Genomic DNA, 27,001 nt, shown 5'->3' with positions numbered 1-27,001 from the left:
GGAGCTGAGCTCCCTCTGCTATACAGCAGGTTCCTGCTAGCTACCAATAGCATTCTTGACGGACTGCTCTTTTCTTCCTAAAATTGGGATGAGCATGCCTTAACAGAAGACCAGGATAAGGCTGAGGCGAGGAAAGCCCCTAGGGAGCAAAATGCAAGGATGCACTCACTCCCAGATGCCCACTTGCATCACCCTGACACTACCTCCTTGAATTCTGCTCCCTAGGTTGTCTTCCCAACCTCATCTTAGTAGGCCTGCTCTTACCACTTATACTCAACATGTATTAGAGGTCCTAACAGGGCAATAGAGAAGAAAATAAAAAATTTTTAAAACCAGTGAGCTTAAGCAAGGTCTCATGATACAAGAAAAAATTTTTTTTAATTGTGTAAGATAGCAATTGGAAAAAAAACAATCCCATTGATAGGTTTTTAGCGTCAAGAAACCTAAAATAGTTATGACATAATCAAAATCACACATTACACAAAATATTGCTGAGAAAAATTAAAGATGACAGATGGATTCAACTCAATGCTAGTTAATCATAATGCCCATCAGGCTTTTAAAAAATAGAAATCAACAGGCTTACTTTAATATTTACACAGAAATACAAAGTACACGAAATAGTCAAAGCAATAAGTAGACCTACACTTACATGGTCAACCTAATTTATTAAAAGGCACCAAATTAATTAAATGGAAAAAGCACAAATGGTGCTGGATTAACTGATCATATGGATAAAAATGAACCTCGATCCCTACCTTGTATCACTTAGAAAAATTTGAGATGGATCATAGATGTAAAAGCCAAAAATTATAAAGCTTTTACAAGAAAACAACACCATCACAATGTGGAGGAAGGCAGATTTATCCACAGAAAAGATCCATTAAAAAAGTTGATAAATTAAGACTTGAAATTAAGAACTTCTACTCATCAAAACACTTAGAAAAATGAAGACAGACTAGAAGATATCTGCAAAATACTAGACCAAAAAATTGTATCCAAAATATATAAAAGTCCTGTATCTCATTAATAAAAAGCCAACCTAATTTTAAAATATACAAAACTTATTTTCATTCAAAGAATATAGTAAATGGCTAATTGACAGAGCATGTTCATTAGAGAAATGTAGATTAATACAAGATACTATTACATACTCAGAAGCCACAATGCTTATATGCAAATGTTCATAGCAGCTTTATTCATATTTTCCCAAAATTGGAAACAAAATGTTCATTAACAGGAGAATAGCTAAACAAATTGTGGTACATTCATACAATGGAATACTACTCAGCAATAAAAAGAAATACATGGTTCAACCTCTCAAAACTTTATACTAATGAAAGCATTAAGTGATTCAATTTAGTTTCAGAGCTGGGGGGGGGAGGGAAACCCTAGTCTATGGTGAAAAAATATGGATAGTAGTTACACTACCAACTAAAGTAGGGGTAGTGGCTTTGTTGCTTAGGTAGGGGTATATGGGAAACTTCCCTTGTCCTGATATGGCTGTGGGCTAAAAGTATCCATTTTCAAAATTGTAGTTAAGATTTGCGTATTTCAATTTTTTAATAAATCTTACCTAGTAAGAGGTGTGCATAGCGGACAGATGAATGTACCAAAGCAGAACTGAGGACTATCGAAGCTAGGGTGTGAAGGTTCAAGGTACAATTTTTTTAAATATACATCCAATTAAGATGTTTAATTACCAATCTCAACCTATTTTTATGGGCTCCTAGCTCACATATCCAACAGCATATTGGACATCTCTTGACACTGCCAATGGTTTTCTTCCAAACTTAGTCACATAACAGATCTCTCTGACCCTGCCTCAATTTCATCCTAGGTTTCTGGTTTCAACAACTCAGGAAAATGCTAGATTGCAAGAAGTAGTCTGAAGAGGGTTCAGTTTGGGGTAAGAATTGACACTTATCATCTTGTAAAGGACTAATAAAGTAGACCCTAAGGAGCAAACATAAGTGGGAAGAAACCAGAAAAGTAAAACAAACTGATGGTGATCAACAGTGGACATGCTTGCAGTGAACTCAGTTATAAAGTCTCTGAAAGTAGGAATGGGTGGATAGAATCCAAAGGACCAATACTTCTTCCATTATGACAAAAAGGGTAGATGAGAATGTCAAGTTTGAAGGTGGGTAGCCAGGAAATGGTGAGTTATCTGACTAGGACAATAAAAGCCTTTTATCTTTCATAGTGTGATATCACATTTACCATATTTTTCAGATTATGTCCCTGAATCTGATTAACACCAAGTGTCTGCCAAACTCAGTTACCTGTTCATGTAAAAGAATTTGGTGCTGTAAGTATTGCACACATATGTAACAACCTGCTTTTCTATGATCAACCCTTTTAAACTCAGATGAGATATGTACCCGCATGGCACAATGATCAAAAGCTTATAACTCTGTTCTAGTTAATAGAAATAACCATGAGTTAAACTCTGCCCCCACCCCACCATCAAGAGCCTATTTCATAATAAATGTTAGATTATTCCACCTTCAAACTTTTCACTTTTCTAGCTCCAAACTCTAGCATTCTTATTCTTACTACTTACACCCTTTCTACTCTTTGATACCTTGGTATATAGCCCGGATGATTTCCTTTGAGCTTCAGGTATGAAGCCACTAACAAAAAAATGTTTAAATCTGTTCTCCCAGGAGCTTAGAGATCTTATCTTCATGACAACTCCCATAAATCTTAAAAAATGATCATTAAATATTGATTTACTCAATTAATTATAAAAACTTTAGATGTCTAGTATTTGGTCATGTATACTATTTAAAAAAATACATCAACAGAAAACTTTCTGAATGTCACTAGACAATGAATTAAGCAAACCTTTATTGAAGCTTAAATTGTGGTACAGAAATACATTTCAACTGATTTAAGTCCAACACCATGAAGAGAGAAATTATGGCACCAAAATTTTCCCTCCTCTATCATACACACTAGGATTAATTTAGATTACTATTCAATCTATAGTTTTTATTTTTCTAGGCTTTGTTCCATACAAATTTGTGCAGTTTCTCAACATTAAATAGAAATCTTAAATCTATTGGGCTGGGGCAGGGATCAGACCTCAAGCCAATAAGTGTTCATCAAATCTACTGGGACACTGTTCAAGAACAAAATCCACTTTGAGCATTGGTCCTCATAATAGCACCAAAACATTAGGTACTGTGCACTAATTACAGAATCGGACTGATCCATTGATTGAAAGCTTCTTCAATGAAGCTCTGAATCAACATGTTTAAAAGTCAAAAGTGTTCCAACCACTTGATTTCAAACCAAGTAGAATTTATGTTTAGAAACACTAAAAAAAAAGTGTTTCATTTATAAGTACGGAAGGAACAAAAACATCACTGCATCAATCCAGAATGAATCAAAAATTGTTTCAGGACAAGAAGAAATACAAAATTGAGTCAACTTTGCTCTTTTCTCAGCTGCTTAAATAAATGTCCGTATTAGCAAATACAGCTAAAAGATGCCAACTCTTTTAAGCCTGTATTTCTAGTCATTTCCAATTGACCATTTTGGAATTTTATATGTTATGTTTTATGGATAGCACTCTGCTTCACTGTGTAGTATGTCTGAATAACCTGAACAGTTCTCATTCATCACTTGATGTTACTCCATGGAGAAAGAAATACCAGTAAGAGGAAGCGTCAGAACACTATCACATGCATCACAAAGTCACAGAACTTTTTAAGTCACAAAGATGGCAAAGACATCGATTCTGCTTTGAACGAAAGTTTATGGCATATCGTTAATAGAAATTAGTGGAAATGGCTATGAAAGTAAAAGTTGAGGTGAATCATCTGAGCTGACTCAACTTGTTGAATCCAACACAACCTTTATCTTAAATCTCCTTGCTAACAAATTTAGTGATAATTTTCCTATACTACTACTTAGCAAGTTAATAAAGACATGGTACCCATGAGAAGCTAATCTCATTTAATGGGGGGCACAGTATGGCATACAGTTCTGCCAATATTCCCTAGTATCAATCTACACCTTCTTCACTAATCAACACCAGCTTATTCCAAAAGAGCTCATGGTAACGAAAAATGCCAAACTCCCTTGACCTTAAAAGAAAATTAAGCCCAGGGTCCACCCCCAACCCCGTTCCCCCTCTGGGGTATAAGGTTAGTGTAAACCCACAGTGTAACAGTGTATTGCTTTATGGAGGGGGTGTGGTTGGGAGGGAGACACCATGGTGAGGAATGAATCAAAGTCACACAAGTATAGGAAGCAGTGAGATAGTAATACACAAAATGGATAACTGCAGTCATTTTCGTAGAGGACTCGACTCGTGGAAGAAGAACTTTGATTGGTGCTGCAAAAACATCTGTATGAAGTAGAAATTCGTTTCAATAACATTAGTAGAGAATATGTTCTAGAAAGTGGAGGTAACTGGATGCAAAATCCTGGTAGCAATTTAATAGAACAGTCCCAGATGGCTAGGCTGAGGCCAACACCTAATGAGGACGAAAGCCTTGTCTGTGGGGAATTTTGGATGATACCTGGAGAAATACTACACTGTGCATAAACCAAATTGAGTTGTTTTCACAAGTGTTGTAAAGTTTCATATAGTAAAAGGTTTTTTCTACATGCACTTCAATTTCACAGCAAGAGTGGCATAGGATACCTAAACACAGAAGAGAGCATTCATGCAAGATATCTAACTCCTTGATATAATAATGCATACAATTCAAAATGATTACACTATCATTACATCTAGGGCTTTCTGCAACTACAAGGTGGTGGTTATGGAAAGCATGGCCCTTGGTATCAATATCTAAAAAGCAGCCACCACCTTCTTCTATGTGTGTTCTCTTTTTGCGTTTCTTCTTCATTTTTCTTAATCAACTCTGCTGTTGTTGCTGCTTCTTAGCAAAACTGGTAAAAACAAAATTGTAATCATTGAACATAGCGCTCTGGCAATCAAGACGTTTAAAACCTTCAATCTTCTGGGGTGAAGAAAGCACTGTGCGACATTTAGAACTCTGGGGAAAAAAATTAAATTAACCATGAGTGCTTCCAACCTGCAGAAGTATTTTCGAACAAAGCAGTCATGCAATAAATATTTAAGACTATTATTTTAGTCAAACTGTGGCACTGAAATATTTTAGCTGACTTCTTAGGGGTGGGATGAAGTGGGGCACCTTATGTCCCCTGGCACCCCCCACCCCAAGGTCTATCAACAGGGAAAATAGGACAAGAGGAGCCCATGAACTGGGTTAGATATAAAAACAAGGACCAACAGAAGTCTAATGAAACACATAAAGCTTCTCATCTACCAAACACCTCAATTAGTAGTACCTCTGAATAGCTGAATGATTATGTGCCATCTCAGAATACATTTTATGACATGCTTCACTATCTTTATTTTCTGTAAGATTTTATTGTCGATAATAAAATACTTTACCTGATTTACAAACAGGGTGGTCACAAATTTTCCTGGCTTGAAGACTTCCACAACTTTCCTGATCAGGTCATCATAGGAGGTCTGACTTAAGTTTGTTTCAAAGCTAACATAAGAAAATTCTGGTTCTGGAGTGATGTGAATAGTCCAATAAGTTCCCTTTGAGAAATAGTTTTGTGTTAATAATGGAAAGGGCACACTTAAATATTTCAATTATTAAGCAAGATATTCTTACTTACATCCGATTTCATTCCATTCATTGAATACCCACAAGGATTGAACAGTGTGGCATCAATGACAGAACCTGGTATCAGGTCACGAATTCCACTCTCCTGGAAAAAAGCCCAAAAACTGAATTAAAAACAAATCTGAAAAATAAATGGAGAATGAGTTAAAATATTTAGTCACCAAGCAGAATACAGAATTATTATTGAAAATGCTTACACGAGTGACATCCTTTGCAGTAACACCATCTTTCATGTAGAACTGGTCCATAACTGCTGGGTCAAGCTCACTCATCAGAATTTCCAGGGTTTGATCTGGCTGATTGATTACCCGACTCTCTGGGAAATCCAAAGTATACAAGTACCTATGTAAAAGTACAAAATAGTTTCTAAAAATGACAACTCCAAGTTCAAAGTAAATCTTATGTAGAACAAAACTTCCATCAAATTGGGTCCAACATACCAACAATCAGAATTCATGCGTCCCATACAATATGCTGCTCCATCTGTTGAAGGAGAACATAAAATAAATTTAACAGATCCATTCGATAGCAAGTAGGCAGGATCCCCCTCACCTTTTAAGAAAAAACTTTACTGGCTGTCATTTAGAGATGCACTTCAGCTAGTGAGTCAGTCTAAATGGTGCTGAGAAAACTATGGTTTACTCTCCCCTAAAACTCCATTAGGAAATGGAATTTGGTCACCCATTTATCTACTCTCTCAAGTAAAAAGTTATTTTATGTAATACGTCCTCCTGTCCATAGTGTTTCAAAGCCTCATTAAACACAGTAAATTAATAGTTGGTAGATATTTAAACTAAATTATACTCAGCACTCTTATTTATATAACTAGTACAATTTCATATTAGTAGATGAGGTAAGAACAGTAGGATAGAAATCTGATTTTCTTTTTAAATCATCCCTGTGGACAACTTTGTGCCATGTTACTAAAATCCAGGTTTTCAGCCTCCTTTAGGATATGAGGGTGTTAGATTAGATAAACTTTACTTCCCTGTCCTTGAAGCTCAAAAAGGAAGGTCTATAAATAAAAGCTTAGCAAATGGATGGAAAAAATCTTGCCAATTTACTTGAAGTGACACTATGCTCTCACTAAGTTGACCATTTTTAAGCTAGGACAATTCCTATATAGAATGCACGACAGAGTTTCTTAACATGGACCAGTGCCTTAGCCTGGGTTTATGAAGTGACTGGGCATTTTTCTGGATGAAGGGATTACAGCCTTCATAACCACTAAGTTAGATATAAATGAGGGCAACTGGCTAGATGAAGATGAGCTCTCCCTCTGGCAGGCGATCAATTCCTTGATTTTCCCCCCATCATTTCAACAACACTTACACAACATACTCCAAAAATTGTACTCAGCTACACTGATATATTTATCTTAACTATATAATGTGCTGCATTTGACACATAGGCGCGCGCGCACACACACACACATTCGAGAGAATATATCTTCTAACTTTAAGAAAGCAGGATTCAATTCTATTAAAACTTACTTGGGAAAATTGCATTCAGAAACTCTATTTCTTCCTGGAAATTCCGGTGTGGGTACCCTTGGTGAGAAGGCTTCATGAAATTCTTACGAGAATAAAAGAAGCTCTATAAAAAGACAGACAGATAACTTCATACACTGAATTCTATCACCTTTCCTAAACCAATCAACTATTTTCTACATATACATATCAAAATCAAAACTATATCCACAAATATTTTCCCCAATGACACCTAACATAGTGTTTTTCCTTTAATATGCTTAATAGATGTATAAGTACTTTGCTGGCCGACAAACAAAAGCAAAGGCCACTGTGTCAAAGAGCAAGGTTTCAGACCAATACCCATGGGTTAGTGTTATACAGAGCAACTTTGTTTTTCAGCTGTGAAGAGAGTCTAAATAGAACATTAACCATGTAGATTGTGTCACTGAATTTCTAGAAACCAAAAAATGCCCAACTACTAATGATGGGTCATAACAACTGTAGAGACAAGGTACAATATTTATTTCTAGAGCAGAAGTTTCTTTTTCTTTCTTTGTTTTTTTCTGTGCCATATCACGTGGCATGTGGGATCTTAGTTCCCCAACCAGGGAATTGAACCTGGAACCTTGACAGTGTGAGCACGGAGTCCTATCCACTTGATGGCCAGGGAATTCCCTAGAGCAGGAGTTTTCTTTCTTTCTTTTTAAATTAATTTATTTTGTTTTATTTAGTTTTTTGGCTGTGTTGGGTCTTCGTTGCTGTGCATGGGCTTTCTCTAGTTGTGGCAAGCGGGGGCTACTCTTCATTGCAGTGCGCAGGCTTCTCATTGCGGTGGCTTCTCTTGTTGCAGAGCATGGGCTCTAGAGCGCAGGCTCAGTAGTTGTGGCGCACGGGCTTAGGTGTTCCACGGCATGTGGGATCCTCCTGGACCAGGGGTCGAACCTGTGTCCCCTGCATTGGCAGGCGGATTCTTAACCACTGTGCCACCAGGGGAGCCCTAGAGCAGGAGTTTCTAATACGTTTCTTTTTTGTTTTTTTTTTTAAATTTAATTTTGGCTGCGTGCGGGCTTTCTCTAGTTGCAGCAAGTGGGGGCTCCTCTTCATTGTGGTGGCTTTTCTTATTGCGGAGCACAGGCTCTAGGCACTCGGGCTTCAGCAGTTGCAGCACGTAGGCTCACTAGTTGTGGCTCACAGGCTCTAGAGTGCAGGCCCAGTAGTTGTGGCACACGGGCTTAGTTGCTCGTGGCATGTGGGGTCCTCCTGGACCAGGGCTTGAACCTGTGTCCCCTGCATTGGCAGGTGGATTCTTAACCACTGTGCCACCAGAGTCCCTAATCTGAGCTTTATAACAGGCATGTAAGCAAAAATTTTGTGGCAGAACATGTGTATATTTAGTTTCAAAAGAGTCACTGATCCAAAAATTAAGAACATATTGCTAAATTTAGATTTTCTTTTTTTTTTTTTTTTTTTATTTTTTTTTTTTTTTTTTTTTTTTTTTTTTTTGATTTTCTTAAAAGGGTCAATAATTAACAAAAACTGTTTTAGGTCCTAATGACAGCTATCCTTGCCATAGTTAATTATTAAAATTCAACATTTGCTTATCAGAACAATTATACCCTAAGTATAAATTCTGATAGCATTCAAGAATTAACTGACTATTGCTCTTTAACATAATCAATTCTTTATTATGAAGACTGGATGATTTTTCTTGCTTTTCTTTTTCTTAGTTTCTCTACCATTCATAGTAATAATATTAAGGAATTAACTACTGAAAGTATCTGGTTTTCTTTTCTCCCATTTGAGTTTTATCCCAACCCATTCTCTGGTTCCTCCATATTTTTTGCTATTAATGAGCAACAGGCACTCTTTCTCCCCATGTTGTGAACGTCCTTACCCATTAAAACTGAACAAGTATACAAATTTATTTACCAGGCACATCACCAAACCCTAACATTTACGCCCCACCCCGCAAAAGGATAAATGATTTTTGATTACTTACTTGAATTGAGTCAAACCCACTGTAATCCCTAGCAAGTTTCAACAGGGGAACCAGTGCTTTCAGCAAGAGGGTGGTACCACATGTCTTCAAAATGAAACGTCTCTTGGAGACAAACATGCTACTCTCACTGCAGTTTAAAAAAAAGTCACAATATTATAACAATGTTTATGTACTACTGAGATGCTTAATCTATTATTGCACTGTCATTTACAATGTAAATTTTTGGCTAATAATTTTAAATGTTAAGATCTCAAGGAGGCAAATAATGTACTATAGTGTTCTTCCTCTTCTATTATATAAAAATCAGTGTAAGGTTATAGGACCCCACAGAAACAGAACTTAAATTAGGTATAAAGCATATTAGCTCATTACACAAACTCTCTTTTAGTAGTCAACTTTCCTCCTCACCTAACCTAACCTAACCTAGGACACTAAATTCATACTTTACCTCATTTTGAACTGCCCACTCTCATGTATTTCTGTAACCATCTCATTACTTTTCATTAGATAATAAGCTCTATGAGGAAAGGAATGTTTGTTTTTACTCACCATTATATCCCTAGGGCCTGGCACATAATAATCATTTGATAAACATCTGTACATGCCAAGCACAAGCTTCATAAAAAGCAGGCACCATGTTCAATACAATAGCCCCAAGGCCCGTTACAATATTATTATAAGAATTCAATATAGTATCTTTATACCTATAAAAAGGTTGCATGGCTTTCTTCTCTTACATACAGCAATCCTATTTGTATGATGAAGCTAATTTTCACTTTGCCTGAAGTTGAGAGAGAGAGGCATATACTAAAAAGGAAGACCTGTATCAGGGACTGTGGGCAAAGGAACAGTGCCATTCTACCCTCCCCTCCTTCACAGACATTTCCTGCTAACCTCAAGGAGGTAGTAAAGATGGCAACCATCTTGAAGAGCTATTAGGTAGGACTTCAAAAACCTACTGCCTAGGGACATCAGAAGTAAACATTTTATTTTACATCATATTTTAAAAAATAAGATGAAAACAATTATAGAACTAAGATCCAGAAAAATGATTTGCTATTCCATGTAAAGTATGATTCAGACTGAAATTGGTTAGCCAACACTTGTTTTACAGGACTTACCTGAGTACATAAGCTTCCTGCTTGTCAGTTTTTGTCACACTTATGATTGAACATTGCACATCCTTCAAAAGTATGTCCCACTCGGATCTATTATTTAACCAAAAAGAGGATGATTAATTCATAACAGTACACTCATAAAAATTACAAAGGTCTCAAAGGTTTCCAATGATTTAAGACCACATTTTATATTCGTTGTCACATTCTTGTTCCAGCTTCTCTTATGAATACCAACATTTAGTTTTGTTTCAAAATAATTTATATTGGGGCTTCCCTGGTGGCGCAGTGGTTGAGAGTCCGCCTGCCGATGCAGGGGACACGGGTTCGTGCCCTGGTCCGGGAAGATCCCACATGCCGCGGAGCAGCTGGGCCCGTGAGCCGTGGCCGCTGAGCCTGAGCATCTGAAGCCTGTGCTCCGCAACGGGAGGGGCCCCAACAGTGAGAGGCCCGCGTACAAAAAAAAAAAAAAAAAATGACATATCCACCAAATAAGATGGATACATTTTGCTATAGCATGTAAAAAACAAAAAAGCAAACCGAAACCCAGGAAATTATACTACGTATTTGCAATTTATTAAGAAAAAGACAAATGGGGGGGTGTGGACAAATGGACAAAATAATGTAAATAGGCCATGTACAGAGGAAATACCAAAGGCCAATAAACCAAGGGATAACATTACCTTTCACTAAGTGATTAAAGAAATACAAGTTAAAATGAGATACTTTTTTCCCCTATCAAATTCTGATTTTTTTTGGGGGGGGGGATGCACCACACAGCATGTGGGATCTTAGTTCTCCGACCAGGGATCAAACCTGCGCCTCCTGCATTGGTAGTGCAGATTCTTAACCACTGGACTGCCAGGGAAGTCCCTCAAATTCTGATTTTTAACCTTACTATATGAATTACAATTTAAAAGCATCATTTCCTTCACCAATTAGATTGGCAAAGAGATTTAAGTTTGACAGCAAAAGTAAGCTGGTACTCTCACACAGTTTTGATACTATTTTCTGCTATCAAATTGGCAGCTAATCACAATGCCCAGTGCTGTTTAAAGGTCTAGAAGCATTGTCAAAAAAAACCAAAAAATGCCTTTGGCTGACAATTCAATAGTACAAGCATACCCATAAGATCTTGGGAATACTGTTACACTCTAATGGGATGACAAAATGCCCATTTCAACAAGGCTGAAATGCAGTAAGGCAGTAGACAGCAAAAAGGAAGTCATGGGCTAGTCTTAATCTACCCAATTGAGACCTAAGGTAGTGCTTCCTCTTCAGTGTGCCCACTATAAACAGAAAGTTAACATAAAATATTCCCACAGGACAGCTTAAAATAACCAGATTAAAGGCTAGAAATATGTTTTAAGCCTCTTAATATTTGGCAACTCATTCTTGTATACCCAAGAAAATGGCACATTAAAGTTTTCTTTTCCAGTTAAGACCTTGTGAGAGAAATCCTCAACAGCACAGCCAGCACAGAAATAGGTATGCTTATTCTTTTGTATTAAAGGCAAACATAATACCAATCAATCCTGCTAGAATTTTGTGCCTGTTTCATCATTTTTCTAAAAGAATGTTATTGGGGGCTTCCCTGGTGGCGCAGTGGTTGAGAGTCCACCTGCCGATGCAGGGGACACGGGTTCCTGCCCCGATCCGGGAAGATCCCACATGCCGCGGAGCGGCTGGGCCCGTGAGCCATGGCCGCTGAGCCTGCGCGTCTGGAGCCTGTGCTCCGCAACGGGAGAGGCCACAGCAGTGAGAGGCCCGCGTACCGGGGCGGGGGGCGGGAAAAAAAAAAAAAAAGAATGTTATTGGCCCAATGGGCTATTGGATGACCAGCCACAAGGCAGTAGTAATTCCTCCCACTGGTAGATTAAATTGAACATTACTCAGACCCATCTGAAAACTTAAATGATTTAGCCTTGCTAATGATTAATTATAAAGCCTATTTGCCCATAACTTTATCAAGCAACTTTTTTTTTTTACAAAGCAACTTTTAAAAAGAGCTAACAATTACTCTTTTTAAGAGGTGCTACTGTTTATATAAAGAAGAAAATACGTATTAGACTTGGCCATGTTTTTGCAGTTTGTTTCAAATTTTAAAAATGGTTCAATTTGTTTAGGGAAGGAAAAACAGTTGCAATTAAGACCCAGTTCTGAGTTAACACAAATTTATAGATTGTCTTAGGTACTGAAGTAGTAGCTTTCAGTTTCATATTTCTAAGATTCAAAGGTCACTAAATGTGCAAACAACATTCCAGAACCCACAGTATTTCAATTCCACAAAGAATATGCCTTCATGCAAAAAGAAATAACCAGAACTAAAGGAAAACATGAGGCTCTTATTGAAGCTATTGCTTTTCTGCTTTGTGACATTTCTTACAATTACCCCTGGGCTTGGTTTAATAAAACCTACCTCACATGACTGATAATAAATTACATAATGCATACAAAATTTACCTACTAGAATTCAAATACTGAATATGAAGGTAAATAATAAAAATACCCACTATAAACATTAGAAGCATTTAAGTAAAATTCTGGAGCACAGGGATCTCTTTAGAGATCTAATTCAGATCTTCCAATAATGCTACTGGCTAATGTCATTACATACTGACTTCCCACTAGAATTAAGCACTCCTGCAAAGATTCTCTTCTATCCACGGGACATAACATAAATAGTGAATAGAACTGAAAAGCGGTGATTAAAGTTAACTACCCTCCCCCAGTTTTATTCAGATATAGTTGACATACAGCACTGTGTACGTTTCAGGTGCCCATCATCATAGTGATTTCACTTATGTATACTGCAAAATGACTACTGCAATAAGTTTAGTTAGCTTTCATCACCTCACATAAATACAATTAAAAAAAAGGCATTAAAAGAAAAAAATTTTTTTCGGTGTGATGAGAACTCAGGGTTTATTCTCTTAACATTTTCCTCACATATCAAACAGCAGTGTTAACTATAGGATGTTAAGACTTTTAAACGTGTTCTGTGGCTGAGCTAGATATAGTATAACAAGAACTTTTCCTCGCTTGTATAGGTTTTTTTCCTGGACTTGCTTTTCATTTGCTTTTCAAAGCTGTCTTGCTTTTTCATTTGCTTCTGTTTTCTACACACTTATCCAAATTTATCCTCAGATGTTCCCCCAAATGTCTCCTCTTTCAACGTTTCTTTTAAGTGGTTCTTGGCCAAGAATAGGGTGCTAAGACTTAGCCAGTCAGAAGTTCTATGCTTGTTTAGTGGACCTCTCTCTATCTAGGCTGTTTCACTTGGGAACTCCGTGTTTTTTTGCTGTTGTTCTTTCCTGGGTAGGTCAGATTACCCAAATATTCGGTTGTCTTGCCTGGAGCATATTAAGATTTCTGGTAGGTAAAAGAGCTGATAAAGGGCTACGGATCTCACACTCAGTATAAACTTTTTATTCTGTTTTCCGTGTAGTGACTCTACCCCTCAACTGTACCTGCTTCCCTTACTTCAGAAAGATCCTGTTTTACTCTCTCCAAAGAGTAAACTATTATCTAATCTTCAGATCTCCTGGGATCCCCCCTTCTCATCTGACACATTATATGATAAAGACACAACGAGGGACTTCCCTGGTGGCGCAGTGGTTAAGAATCTGCCTGCCAACGCAGGGGACACGGGTTTGAGCCCTGGTCTGGTAAGATCCCACATGCCGCAGAGCAACTAAGCCTGTGCGCCACAACTACTGAAGCCCTCGTGCCTAGAGCCTGTGCTCTGCAACAAGAGAAGCCACCGCAATGAGAAGCCTGCACACTGCAATGAAGAGTAGCCCCGCAGCTCGTTGTAATTAGAGAAAGCCTGCGGGCAGCAACAAAGACCCAACTAGCCACCCACACACAAAAGACAATGAGAAGAATAATTAAAGCAAATAAAGTGTACATTGACAGACATATAGATAACTAATTCACCCAAATCAAGCCACCTGAGAGTGAACTAGATCCTTATAATTATGCTGAGACAACAGGTGCAAACTTTGACTGTTCTGGATACTGCTGAATGGATTTCACTCTACCTAGAACCTCTGTCCCCACCTCCCTTCCTCCAGCTCAAGCCACCCCACTACCCCCACCAGATCAAGTCTGCCATTAAAATGTTTTAAAACTCAGAAGGCTTACCTAAGTGCTTTAGTTGTGTGGCTATTTTCGTATTCATGTTAATCCCACCAGAATCATTCCATGTAGTTAGGGGTTGAATGTGTAATTTACTGTTTCCATCCTCAGTGCCTAGCCCAGTTCACAGCAGGTCCTAAAATATTTGTTGCATCTGGCAATAATTTTGATTAGATCTTATAAACTTACTAAAAAATCAAAGAGCCTTAAATTTAAAAAATCTAAACTGCTACATGATCCCATTCAGTTTTTTAAATTTGTCACCATAATAATTCAGGTATTTAGAGGGTGAGTTCTTAAAAAGATAAAAGATTCATTTAACAGAATTATTCTGTTAATGAGCTACACATATATCTTCCACTTGAAATGCTATCTTAACTTGCATAAATGAAGCTTAGTCATTTCACTGTCCAATATCTTAGCTGTTATAGAACCCATTCATTATAATGAACCTAGACATGGACTATTTTCTCTGCATCACACTCCTCTTTCTGTGAATCTGACACAAAATGTTAAAACTTTTGGTTTGTCCCACCAGGATCTGTTCATTTTCAGTCTCCATATTTTCTCTGTTGTTCACACTGGGCAATTCCTACTGATCTGTTTTCAAGTTCACTCACTCTCTGTCATCTCCATCCTACTAAATAAAGCCCATTCAGTAAACTTTTTATTCCAGTAGTTATTTTTTAGTTCCATCTTCTATGTCTCTGCTAAGACTTCTAAGTGTTCTCCTTACTTCTTGTAGAATGGTTATGATAGATGCTTTTAAATTTTGATCTGCATCACCTAGAGGCTGGAGTCTATTGATTGTCTTCCTTTGAAAGAATTTCCTGGTCATTTATTTGTATGTCGAGTAATTTATGATCGCATCCTGGACCTCACACTATATGATTTTACATCTCCTTTAAATCCTATGGAGCATGCTGATTTTAAAGAACTGTGTTAGGGGACTTCCCTGGTGATGCAGTGGTTAAGAAGCCGCCTGCCAATGCAGGGGACATAGGTTTGATCCCTGGTCCGGGAAGATCCCACATGCTATGGAGCAACTAAGCCCATGAACCACAACTACTGAGCCTGCGCTCTAGAGCCCGCGAGCCACAACCACTTAAGCCCGTGCGCCTAGTCCATGCTCTGTAACAAGAGAAGCCACCAATGAGAAGCCTGTGCACCACATCGAGGACCCAACGCAGCCAAAAAAAAAAAAAAAAAAAAAAAAAAAAAAAATTGTGCTAGCAGACAGTTGAAATGGTTAAGTTCAGTCTTGTTCTTATCCAACTTCTATGGGTTATGTTACGATTTCAGAGTTATGAAAGCCATTGCTATGGAATTCTGAGCTGTCCTGCATATGTGCTACCCAGTGGCCAATCTGTCAGTTTTCAAAGCCTTTGATACACTGTTTAGGGTCAGATCCACACATGAGCAGCTAAGGAGTGTTCATATAAATCATTAAGGGATCACCTTCTTCACCTCTTTCTCTCCATAATCTCCACAACAACTTCTGGCTCAAGGCGGCGGGGGGGGGGGGGGGGGGGGGGGGGGGGGGGGGGGGGTTGGGGGGCAGACTGGGGTGGTAGTGAAGATGGCCTGCTTCTTGGTCCTCTGGCTAGAAAGCCAATTTAGTTTCCCCACTCTGCAGCAGTCTGCTACAGGACTGCCTGAGCTGTGGCAGGAGAGAACAGAAAAAAAGCAAAGCAATACGAAAATAAAAAAGGGATTTTCCCCACTCTCTCTAACCCAAAGGGGCCCCCCTTCCCTTCCTTCTTTGCATTCCAGAAAAAGACCTCTCTCAGAGCTCAGTTTGTGTGCAGTTCCAGGTTTCTGGCAGCTTTTGAGACCACCCCAGGAGATACCAGAGAAAAAAAGAAACAAACTCCCGACTATTTCAGTGATATTTTGAGTTTTGGCTTCCTTCTCCAATTCACCTAACATTTACTTTTCAGAGTTCTCAGATAGCTGCTCCATGCATTCTGTCCAGGTTTTTTAGTTGCATTTAGTGAGAATAGAGTGTGCTTATTCCATCTTGATGGAACAAGAATGCTCTTGCACTCATTCATCAGTGTTAATTCTACAACCAAACCCTTCCTCACCTAATAGAAACCTTCAAGTAGGATTTTTCAAAGTCACAGTATGAAAGGAATTGCTTTAAAACACCCTAAGCCAAACACAGTTGAACAGTCTATCAACCAAGTGATTATAAAAACACAATCTTAGGAGCACTGTTGGCTCAAAAAAATAATAAATCAAAGGGCAGGAAAGATGCAACAGAGATACAGAACTGAAGAAGTTAATACAATGCCATACATGAACACAAAGAAGAAGGAGAAAACCAAACAGCTGAGAATTTCAGCAAATTATTAATATCACATTTCTGAGGGGAAAATAAGCCTCCTTTTGTAAATAAAGCTTTTTTTGGATCCTAGCCACACCCAGATCATGATAAAGATCCCAAATAGTATGCTCTTTACAAATGACAGTACATGGATTGAATGATCTTAGTCACTATGCCAGAAAAGTAAAACATTAATGGCATGCCATATTTTATAAGTTTTCTTAAAGAGTCTGTGGTCTAATAAAAATAGAACAAACTGGGGTGTTAACACAGTAAGAGAGGCAATTAAAATGACAAGAGACTTCTATGTCATCTGATTCAATAACACTTGTAATGGCTAACTGAGTACTCTTTTTTTTTTTGGCCATACCACATGGCTTGTGGGATCTTAGTTCCCCGACCAGGGATTGAACTGGGCAACCGCAGTGAAAGCTTCTAGTCCCAACCACTGGACAGCTAGGGAATTCCCTGGCTACACTCTTTAATGTAAAAATTTAAGAAGTAAACACCTCAGGTCAAATGACCTTTAACAAAAGTACAAGACTAATTGGGCAAAGAGTCTCTTGAGCAAATGGTGTTGAGAAAACTGGATCTGCACACAAAAGAATGAAATTAGATACTTACCTTACACCATATAATTCAAAATGGACTTAAACACCTAAATTAACAGACTTCCCTGGTGGTCCAGTGGCTAAGACTCCTCGCTCCCAATGCAGGGGGTTCGATCCCAGGTCAGGGAACTAGATCCCACATGCCACAACTAAGAGTTCGCATGCTGCTGCAACTAAAGATCCGACATACCGCAATGAAGATCCCCCGTGCCGCAACTAAGACCCAGTGCAGCCAAATAAATAAATATTATATATATATATATATATATATAAAATGTTAAACACCTAAATTAAGACACAAAACACCTATAAGAAAACATAGGGAAAAACTTTAGGACATTGGATTTGGCAAAGCTTTCTTGGATGTTACACAAAAAGCACAGGCAACAAAAGCAAAAATAGGCATATGGATCTACATAAAACTTAACTTTTACGTATCATAGGAAAACACTCAATAGAGTGAAAAAGCAGAATTGGAAAAATATCATATATCTTATAAGAGATTAATATCCAGAATAAACAAAGAACTCCAACAACAAAAATAACCCAATTTAAAAGTAGGCAAAGACTTAAATAGACAATTCTCCAAGATATACAAATGGCCCACAAGCATGTAAAAAGATGCTCAACACCACTATTCATAAGAGAAACGCCAATCACATTCTTGATACCACCTCACACCCATTAGGATGTCTGCTATTTAAAAGGAAAAATGAAAGAACAAGTGTTGGCAAGAATGTGGAGAAATTTTAACACTTATGCACTGTTGGTGAAAATGTAAAATGGTGCAGCCATTATGGAAAACAGGATGGACATTCCTCAAAAATTTAAAAATAGAATTTACCACATGATCCAGCAATTCTACTTCTGGGTATATACACAAATAATACAAAACAGGATCTGGAAGAAATATTTACACATCCATGTTCACTGTTACTCACAATTGTCAAGAGAAGGAGGCAACCCAAATGTCCATCAAGGGATTAATGGATAAAGACAATATGGTATAATACATAAAATGGATTATGTGGTCTTAAAGGAAATCCTATCACATGCTTCAACGTGGATGAATCTAAGAATTTTATGCTAAGTGAAATACACCAGTCACAAAAGGATGAATACTGTAGGTTTCCACTTAAATGAGGTAATCAATACATTCATATGAAGTATCTAAAGTAGTCAAAATCATAAAGAAAGGTGATTGCTAAGGGCTGGGGGAAGAGGGGAGGGGAAATTAGTGTTTAATGGGTAGTTTGTTTTGCAAAATGAAAAGTTCTACAGATCTGCTGCACAACAATGTAAACACACACACTGAATACTGCTTAATTGTACACTTTGTTAGACTTTTTAAAACATCAATTAAAAGAAGTAAATGATGGAGGGAACAAAATGCTGCAAGCAGGTGGAAGAAACCCTTTAGAGCAGAGTTTCATTTCACTCTTATCACTTAGATTCTACCCATAGATACTGTAGGTCAGATACTCTGCAGATGGTGCCTCGAAACCTACATTTACTTAAAAGGGCTCCATGTGATTAGATTCCTCTAATGGTTTTCTTCCTTTAAGCAAAAATCACTGGTTTCAGGACTATCAAGTAATTTACCCAAAAAGCCACCCAACTGAACTATTTGAAGCTTCCCTGAACTGTGACCTTAGCTATTAGCTTGACCTATCTGTTTCAGAGACTCTCCTTATCACATTACATTCAGGTCTCAACACCATACCCAAAGTAGTAGTACTAGTAATAGCAGTCTGAGTCAAACCTATCCTAGAACATGAGATTATTCTTTAGCAACGTCTAGACTGACCAGAATTTAATTCAGATTATCCAGAGAAATAAGCTTTTATCTTTTGTTCAAAGAAATCAACCCAGAATGCACTGTTAATTATAATCAGAGTACTAAATTCTCCATCTCAAACTTTACCTAAAAATTAAATGAGTATAATTACTGCTACTTTCATTTGATTATTACTTTCAATGTGTACCTCTCAAAGAAAGGTGGTTTAACTTTTTTTTTTTTTTTTGCGGTACGCGGGCCTCTTACTGCTGTGGCCTCTCCCGTTGCGGAGCACAGGCTCCAGACGCGCAGGCTCAGCGACCATGGCTCACGGGCCCAGCCGCTCTGCGGCACGTGGGATCCTCCCGGACCCGGGCACGAACCCGTGTCCCCTGCATCGGCAGGTGGACTCTCAACCACTGCACCACCAGGGAAGCCCAGAAAGGTGGTTTAAAGATAACAGTTCAAACTTTTCTGAAACTGCTGTGAGGAGTGTAATGAGAAGCTTAACTCAATAAGAAGCTTTTCACTCCTAAACGTTTAGGCTAAAAGGTTTCTTGGCAAGGGGTTGTAAATTCCTTAAATGTAAATTATTGATATTGCAATATGGTGCAGTCATTTAGTCAAGTAAGGCATGAGTTCTGGGAAAGTTAATGCTGAGGTGTAATTTACTATTTTTGCAACTGCCCCCAGTCCTTTACTGAAGATTTTATTTTAGCTTACAAATTTGAGTGAAGGAAAGAAAGAAGAGCAGAACATGCCACTAGTCCTAAATGTCTTTTCCAATATTAAAATTATAGATGGTAGTTTTCATCTAACCTTCCCACAATTAGTAACACGTCTAACACCTCTAACCTTCCCACAATTAGTAAAATATTCTCTTCACCTCCATCCACTACAATTTCCCATGTGAACCTACCTCATTACTAAGAATATATATAGCTCAGGTCTGAGATGAATTCTAAAGCAAAAAGGAAAGCCAATTTTAGAGTCCTGAAAGATCAGATTAAACTATCTTTCCTCACCAAAATTTCTTATTTTCTAACATACTTCCTCCCCATAGCTGCCATTTCTTATAAAAAGGCTTTTGTTTGGTCCAGGATTTTAGTCGGGCAATTCTAAGACATTATGGAAACAGACATAAATGGTCTATTTCTATTCAACATCATTTGAAATCTGAAAAATTCAGTAGAGAAAACTTAAGGTTAAACCTAATATACTACTCCCTCTTTTTATATTTCAACTTTAATTACTGTGTGAAATAAGTCAGTTTTAGAACACATCATCTGTTCCTTATTCATCTGGATGTCTGGACTACTGCTTTTCTCCAACATATTGTTAACCAGTATTATTTAACCCAAGCCATACCAGAAAAGATTTTCTTTCTTAAAAAAATAAAACAAAATCTATATAATGTGCCCCTTTTGTCTCCCTTGAGAAATTAGTAAAAAAAAAAAGATTCTCAGTATTATGTCATTTGTTCAGATTACACTGAAGGTAAATGCTGCAATTCTACTAAATGGCCTACAGGAGAGTGGGAAATGTTTAACAGAAAGTGGGTTCCAGGGAATTAACTCCCTGGCAGTCCAGTGGTTAGGACTACACTCTCTCACTGCCAATGGCACGGGTTCCATCCCTGGTTGGGGAACTAAGAACCCACAAGCTGCGCAGTGCTGCCACCCACCCCCCCACAAAAAAAGAAAGAGTGGGTTCCAGCTTGACTTGGAGTTAAAGCTTGGAAAGATGGGCCAACTTTGCTTCATGTGCTTTCTATTCCCTCATACCATATTAAAAAATCAATTCCAGATGGACTGCAGATCTAAATATGAAAAGTAAAACAAAGTTTAGAGGGAAAAAATAACATCTTCGTTACCTCAGGATGAGCAAAGATATCTTAAATAGGATACAAAACCACTAACCATTAAAGGTGAAAACACTGATAAATGGGACTACATTAAAATTATGAACTTTTGTTTCTAAAGCTATCATTAATAAAACGAAAAAGGAAACCAGAGTGTATAAAATATCTGTAATACACATACTGGACGGATAATTCATCCATAATATATAAAGAACTCCTGCAAACTGAAAAATCATCCCAAAAGAAAAACAGGCTGACTTGAACAAGCATTTCACAAAAGATAGCCAAATGGTGAATAAAGATATGAAAGGATGCTCAACTCCATTAGTCTGAAGGGAAATACGTAGACCACTATATACCCACAATAATAACTAAAATTAAAAAAACAATACAAGTGTTGGATGAAGATATGGAGCAACCAGCACCCTTATGCTGACTATATGCACACCCTATGACTTAGCAATTCCATTCCTAGGTATGTGTATATTTAACAGGAAAGCATACATATTGCTTACTAAAAGACACACTAGTGTTCATAGCCATATATTTGTATTAGCAAACTGGAAATCACTCAAATACCCATGTTAACAATAGATTTGATAAACTGTGGCATATGGACACAAAATACAACATTGAGAATGAACTAAAAAACCTCAAACATAATGCTGGCCAAAGGAGGCATAATGCATACTAAATGACTCCATGTTATATATAAAATGGGGAAAACTAATCTATGGTATGTTAGAAATCAGGATAGTGGTTCCCTTAGGTGGAGAGGGGAATAGGTTATAATTGGAAGGAGGTACGGGGGATTTCTGGCTAGTTACATGAATGTGATCAATTTGTGAAAATCAGAGATGTACTTATGAGTATTTATTTAGGCTGTGCCGGGTCTCAGTTGCGGCACTTGGCATCTTCATGCGGGGTCTTTTCGCTGCAGTTCCCCAACCAGGGACTGAACTTGGGCCCTCTGCATTGGGAGCATGGACTCTTACCCACTGGACCACCAGAGAAGCCCATGATTCTCTTAACTTTTGTGTTATGCTTCAACAAAGAGCTCAAAGAACCCAAAATATCTGTATTCAGAAGATATGCTGTTTTACTATTAGTCAGATTTTTCAAATCATATTGTTTTATTTTGGCAGATTACCACTTTCTCCAGCTCTGCTGGAATACTTCCTTCAAAATGGCCCTACGGTTTTTTTTCTCTTGGTTGATGTCTGTGGAATAATTTTCATGTCACAAATTCTTCAAACCCCACACTGCTTCCAACTAAGTATTTTTTTGGATCCTTATACCTGATGATAGCAGAATCTTTTCTATAAAACTATTTCAGCAGCTTTTCAAATTCTCCAAATTCATATTCATCGTTGTTACTGTACAAAGAATTTGGGGACATATAGTACTCTAAACTTCAAATTCATTTGAATCTTTTCATTTACATTAAATCTACAAGATTCTTGACATACATGTATACCTGGAAACTATCACAAAACACTGACCACATGCATCACCCCTAAAAGGTCCCTCATGCCTCTCCGTAATCCACCCTTCCCCCTTAACTCCATCCTCAGGCAACCACTGATCTGCATGTCAGATTCTTAGAATTTTCTGGTTTTACAGACATGAAATCTTACAGTATAGTACTTCTTGTGAGGCTTATTATTTTTTCTCCAGCACAATTATTTGTTGCATGTATCAATAACAGTTCATCTCTTTTTTTTATTACTGAGTAGTATTCTATCGTATGAATAATCATAATTTGTTTATCTATTTGCTTCTTAATAGAGACCTGTTTCCAGTTTGGGGGCTATTGGAAAATAAAGCTGTTATGAATACATTCATGTAAAAGTCTTTGTATGGACACATTTCCGGTTCACTTGGACAGATACATGAGTGGACTAGACTGGTTGGATCATATGACAGATGTATTAACTTATTAAGAAACTGCCAAACCATTTTCCAAAGTGGATATACTGTTTTCCATTCCCATCTGCAGTGCATGAAAATTCTGATTCCTTCACAGCTTGTCAGGGGTCCGATATCAAAATTATACAAACCACAAAAGGAACTGTGATGTGTATTCCCTTTCTGTTAACTATTAGAATGTATGAAGAAGATTGGAATTATTTCTTCCTTGAATGTTAGAACACTCCAGTATAACCATCTGGGCCTAGATTTATATTCATGGGATGATTACTGATTAATTCAATTCATGCAATGGTAATAGGACTATTAAGATTTTCTGTTTCTTCTTGCATCAGTGTGGAAAAGTATTTTTCTAGGAATTTCCCCATAATATCCTTGTTATCTTTTAATCGATAGTGATGCCCTCTTAGGACCTCTTAACCCTTTCCATAACCTTAAGTTTTATGTTTTATAAACAGTGTAGTTAAGTTGTTAACTTTATTCCAGTCTGTTAGTTAATGCCTTTTGACTATGACTTTTGTCTATTTGCATTTTGGCAGTATTACTGAGGTTGGAGATGTGAGGTTAAGGACAAGGAAGGATTTTCTGGCTTCCAAACTTTTATATCATTAAAAAAAGAACAAAGCTACTAAAGGCTGATTATTCTGTGGAAGAATTAAGGTTTAACTGCATTAAGCAACCCAAAACTCACCATATCTCCTCTACTTGAATAAAAATACATGAACTTGGTAGAGCACCCTTTAATGTTAAGTATCTGATATACTTTCTCCTCCAGCCTGGTTTGCTTAAAGAAAGGAAAAGAAAAAAAGATTCTGTCCTTAAGGGCAAAGAATCAAATATAAAGATGTTAACACTTATGGTTACAATTTGTCAGTCAGTTTTTAAGTACTATATATGTATTAACCCACTTAATCCTCACAATTACCCTATGAGGTAGGTACCATTATTTTCTCCATTTTAGAGACATGGAAATATCGAACAGCTAGCTATTAGATGATATTTGAATTCAAATCTAGACATGCCATAGGTCATCCACGAACCATCTCATTATGCATTACTCTTCTGGATGACTGATAACTCCTCTGTGGTCTCTGGGGCCTGCACCCCACCTCCTCGGAGACCAGAAGCCAGTGATTTTCTCTGGCCAGGCCATTGGTTTTAGGTGATGTATCAAGCATGTATTGTTTTTCAGGTACTTTTTTTAAAACTTCTGAATAAATAACCTAACCAGTTGATCTCTGCCTGAGAGGTCACTGAAAAATGTTCCTCGAAGGTTACCAACGGACATCTCTGTTAAATCCAATAGATGTTTCAACAGCTGAAATGTGCTAAACTCTCACAACAGTGACGTAACAAATTTTAAGTGTCTACAAAACGTATGGCACTAAATCACAAATTCAACAAAACTGAACATCCTGTCCTTGAAGGTATAACTTTTGCCATCATTTTAAGATCCACACTGAAGCAGTAAAACAATTTCAGCTGATTAAAGTACAAAAGCGGTTCTCAAACATTTAAAGAAAGCAAGTTGCCCATTTATAAGCCTTTCTCCTCCTTGATTCAGGGAACTCTTAACCAAAAAAGCCCAAGCTTAAATTCTGGCATTTTTGCCCAAGAACTCGGGGAGGAAACACTCCCTTCCCTTTATTAAGAACGCGTGCTTACAAATAAAGCTTCAACCCATTTAAAGAGCCAGAGCAGAAAATTTTGTTATTCATTTTATAAGACTGTTCTTACTCATTAGTTCTTCCTGACAACATTTTCTAGATAATCCCATCACAATCGTTTTACCAAAGGCGCATTAACAACACCAGGGAGCTTCCCCACCTGTGAAATGGAGGAAATACTAAGCTTCCCCATATTTTGTAAGTAACTGCTTCCTATAAACATAAAGTGCTTAGAGTAAAGGGATATATTAAGACATTTTTAAGTGTCGCACAAAGCTTGAAAAACGAAACCGGTCACACTTTAGCTAACGCGATGTTCTTCTACAGGAGATTCCTTCAACATAGATCGCCTTAAAGTCCCGGCAGCACGTGTCCGCCTGGATTCCCTTCTCCAGTTGCTTTTTGTCAGAGAAGGCGGCGAGCGCAGCCAACATTCCTGAAACGCCCATTGGCCCACACCCCGGGGCCAGGCTCCCGGTCGGGCCAACGAGCTCATTGGTCGTCGCCTCTCAATGAAGCGGCCGCGCCGGCTCCGCCGCCGCCGCACGGCCACTCTAGCTAGCTGCACTTGTGCGCGGAGAAGCCTAGAAAGCCAAGGGGTGCTTAGCGAGCCCAGCCGGGGGGAGCCGGCCCAGCCACCCCAGGGGTCGCCTGCGCCCTCGTCTGCGATTGGATCAAGGCCACTACAAGACCTCTCCTTTTCTGCGCGATCGCCCAGCTCTCTCGCGTGACTGCCCGGGGTGGGAGGCTGGGGCCCCAGATTCCTTTGCTGGATTAGGCATTAAAGGTATTATGTCCGAGCTCGGACGGGCCTCTAGCCCGTGAATATAGGCAAGCGTCACTCTACCCCGCACCTCGCCCGGACCCCGCCGACTCGGTAACAGGTTACACAACCCAAGGTCAAGAGAGTCGGGAGCGAGCCTCGGTGGGCTCCCTGGGCCGCCCCGAAAAGGCTTTGGTGCAGAGCACGTTAGGGCGGCGGTGGGGCCCAGCCACTGCGACACAGCTGCTCCCGCCCAATCCCCGCCGCCCGGGCGCCACATGCTGCCAGCGCCGACCGCGGGCGGGAGGCCTGCTCGTCAGCCCCTCGGCCCGGCCCCGGGTGGGCCCCCTCCTCCCGCAGCACGCGGAGAGAACGAGTCGGACTCCTGTCCCGCTCCCTCCCTCCTCCATTCCCGAGGCAGACACGCCCGAATTAGCGCCTGACTAAGCCCGCCGAGCCACACCTGCTGGGAGGGAGCCCGCGCGGCCCCCACCCCCGGGCACCTCACCCAGGGCCCCGAACCGCCAACTCCCGTGGAGGAGGAGGTAAGTTTGGGAGGCGAGGGCCGCCAAACCACCCCGAGCGTCGCCGCCCGCTGCACCGCACGCCGCGCGGGGGACGTTACCTGAGCACGCGGCGGCGCCGGCCTTCTCCCCTCCCCCCGGGCAGCGCCCGGCCCTGCAACGGTGGCGGGAGAAGCCGGCTCGGGCCGCGCGTGGACCTGGCCTCTCCCGATAGCGCCGGGGCCGCCCTCCACGGCCGCCCAAACGACCCCCGCCCGCGAACCTGCCCTCACCTGAAGGCTGCGGGAAGCCAGCCCCCGCCCCCCAGCCTGGGGCTGGTGCCTCCCAGGCGGCGACAGCCCCCAGACCCGACTGTGGGCGAGAGCCCCGAGCACCCACCTTGGGATGGTGCGAAGATCCCCAGATCCTTGGTTTGCGTCGGGTTGCTGCCTGGAGAACCAAACCTCCAGCAGCTTCTCGGTCCCTTCGAAAAAATGTGCAGCTTCCATCACCGTGAGACTAGCGAACAACCAACAACCACAGAAAATCAACTAAATTAAATCTCTTCTCCCGCCGCTGCCGCCGCCGCTGCGGATTGTTCCAGCTGTGTTACTAAAGTTCAGGTTCCTTTTTTGCTATAATTTTATATTAACTTTTTTAAAAAAAGGGTTAATAAAATTTTCCCGGCTTTTTTTGTGTGTGTGTGTGAGCGAAAGTTGAACGTGAGTCTGTTGGAAATAGAGGCAGATACAGCTCAGTCTCTTGTAGTCCGCTGTTTCCCCGTTAGAGAGAGTAGAGCGAGCGCTAGCTAATGTCGCCGGCCATACTGTGGGAGCGAGGCCGCTGCGTGAGCACCGAAATTATATACCCCGTCTACCCGAAAAGCCAGGAAGTGACGCAGCGTCCCGCCCCTGCGGCTCATTGCTCCAGCCTCCTGTCAATCACCAACCACCCAGTTGCGGCTGGCTGGCCGCCCGCCTGCGAGGAGCGCGGGGAGCTGGCTCCCTCGCTGCGGTGCGGGTTCGGGCTGGCAGCTGGGCGGGAGACGGCGGTCTGTTGTTCGGCTGGGGACTACAAACCTGGGGTCGAATGCGGAGTGGGTGGGAGAGCGGGGACGGAGTGAGGAAAGGCTGTGTAGCGCTGCGTAAAAC

At 39.7% G+C, this 27,001-nt stretch overlaps 1 protein-coding gene across 1 annotated transcript; it reads right to left on the bottom strand.

The window, feature by feature from the left end:
- Positions 1-359: 359 nt before the first annotated feature.
- AMD1 (adenosylmethionine decarboxylase 1) lies at positions 360-26,698 on the bottom strand. Its single transcript, XM_004328711.4, has 9 exons — positions 26,250-26,698; positions 10,277-10,363; positions 9,156-9,282; positions 7,178-7,280; positions 6,125-6,167; positions 5,882-6,026; positions 5,677-5,769; positions 5,441-5,596; positions 360-5,018 (listed from the first exon to the last, which is right to left on the bottom strand). The coding sequence occupies exons 1-9, from the start codon at positions 26,357-26,359 to the stop codon at positions 4,878-4,880; spliced, it is 1,005 nt and encodes a 334-aa protein (XP_004328759.1). The 5' UTR covers positions 26,360-26,698; the 3' UTR covers positions 360-4,877.
- Between the last annotated feature and the right edge of the window lie 303 nt (positions 26,699-27,001).

The sequence above is a fragment of the Tursiops truncatus genome, chromosome 12 (assembly GCF_011762595.2).
Source record: "Tursiops truncatus isolate mTurTru1 chromosome 12, mTurTru1.mat.Y, whole genome shotgun sequence".
Classification (NCBI taxonomy): domain Eukaryota; kingdom Metazoa; phylum Chordata; class Mammalia; order Artiodactyla; family Delphinidae; genus Tursiops; species Tursiops truncatus.
Note: the sequence above shows the minus strand (reverse complement) of the source record. Positions and strands in the feature narration are given on the sequence as shown.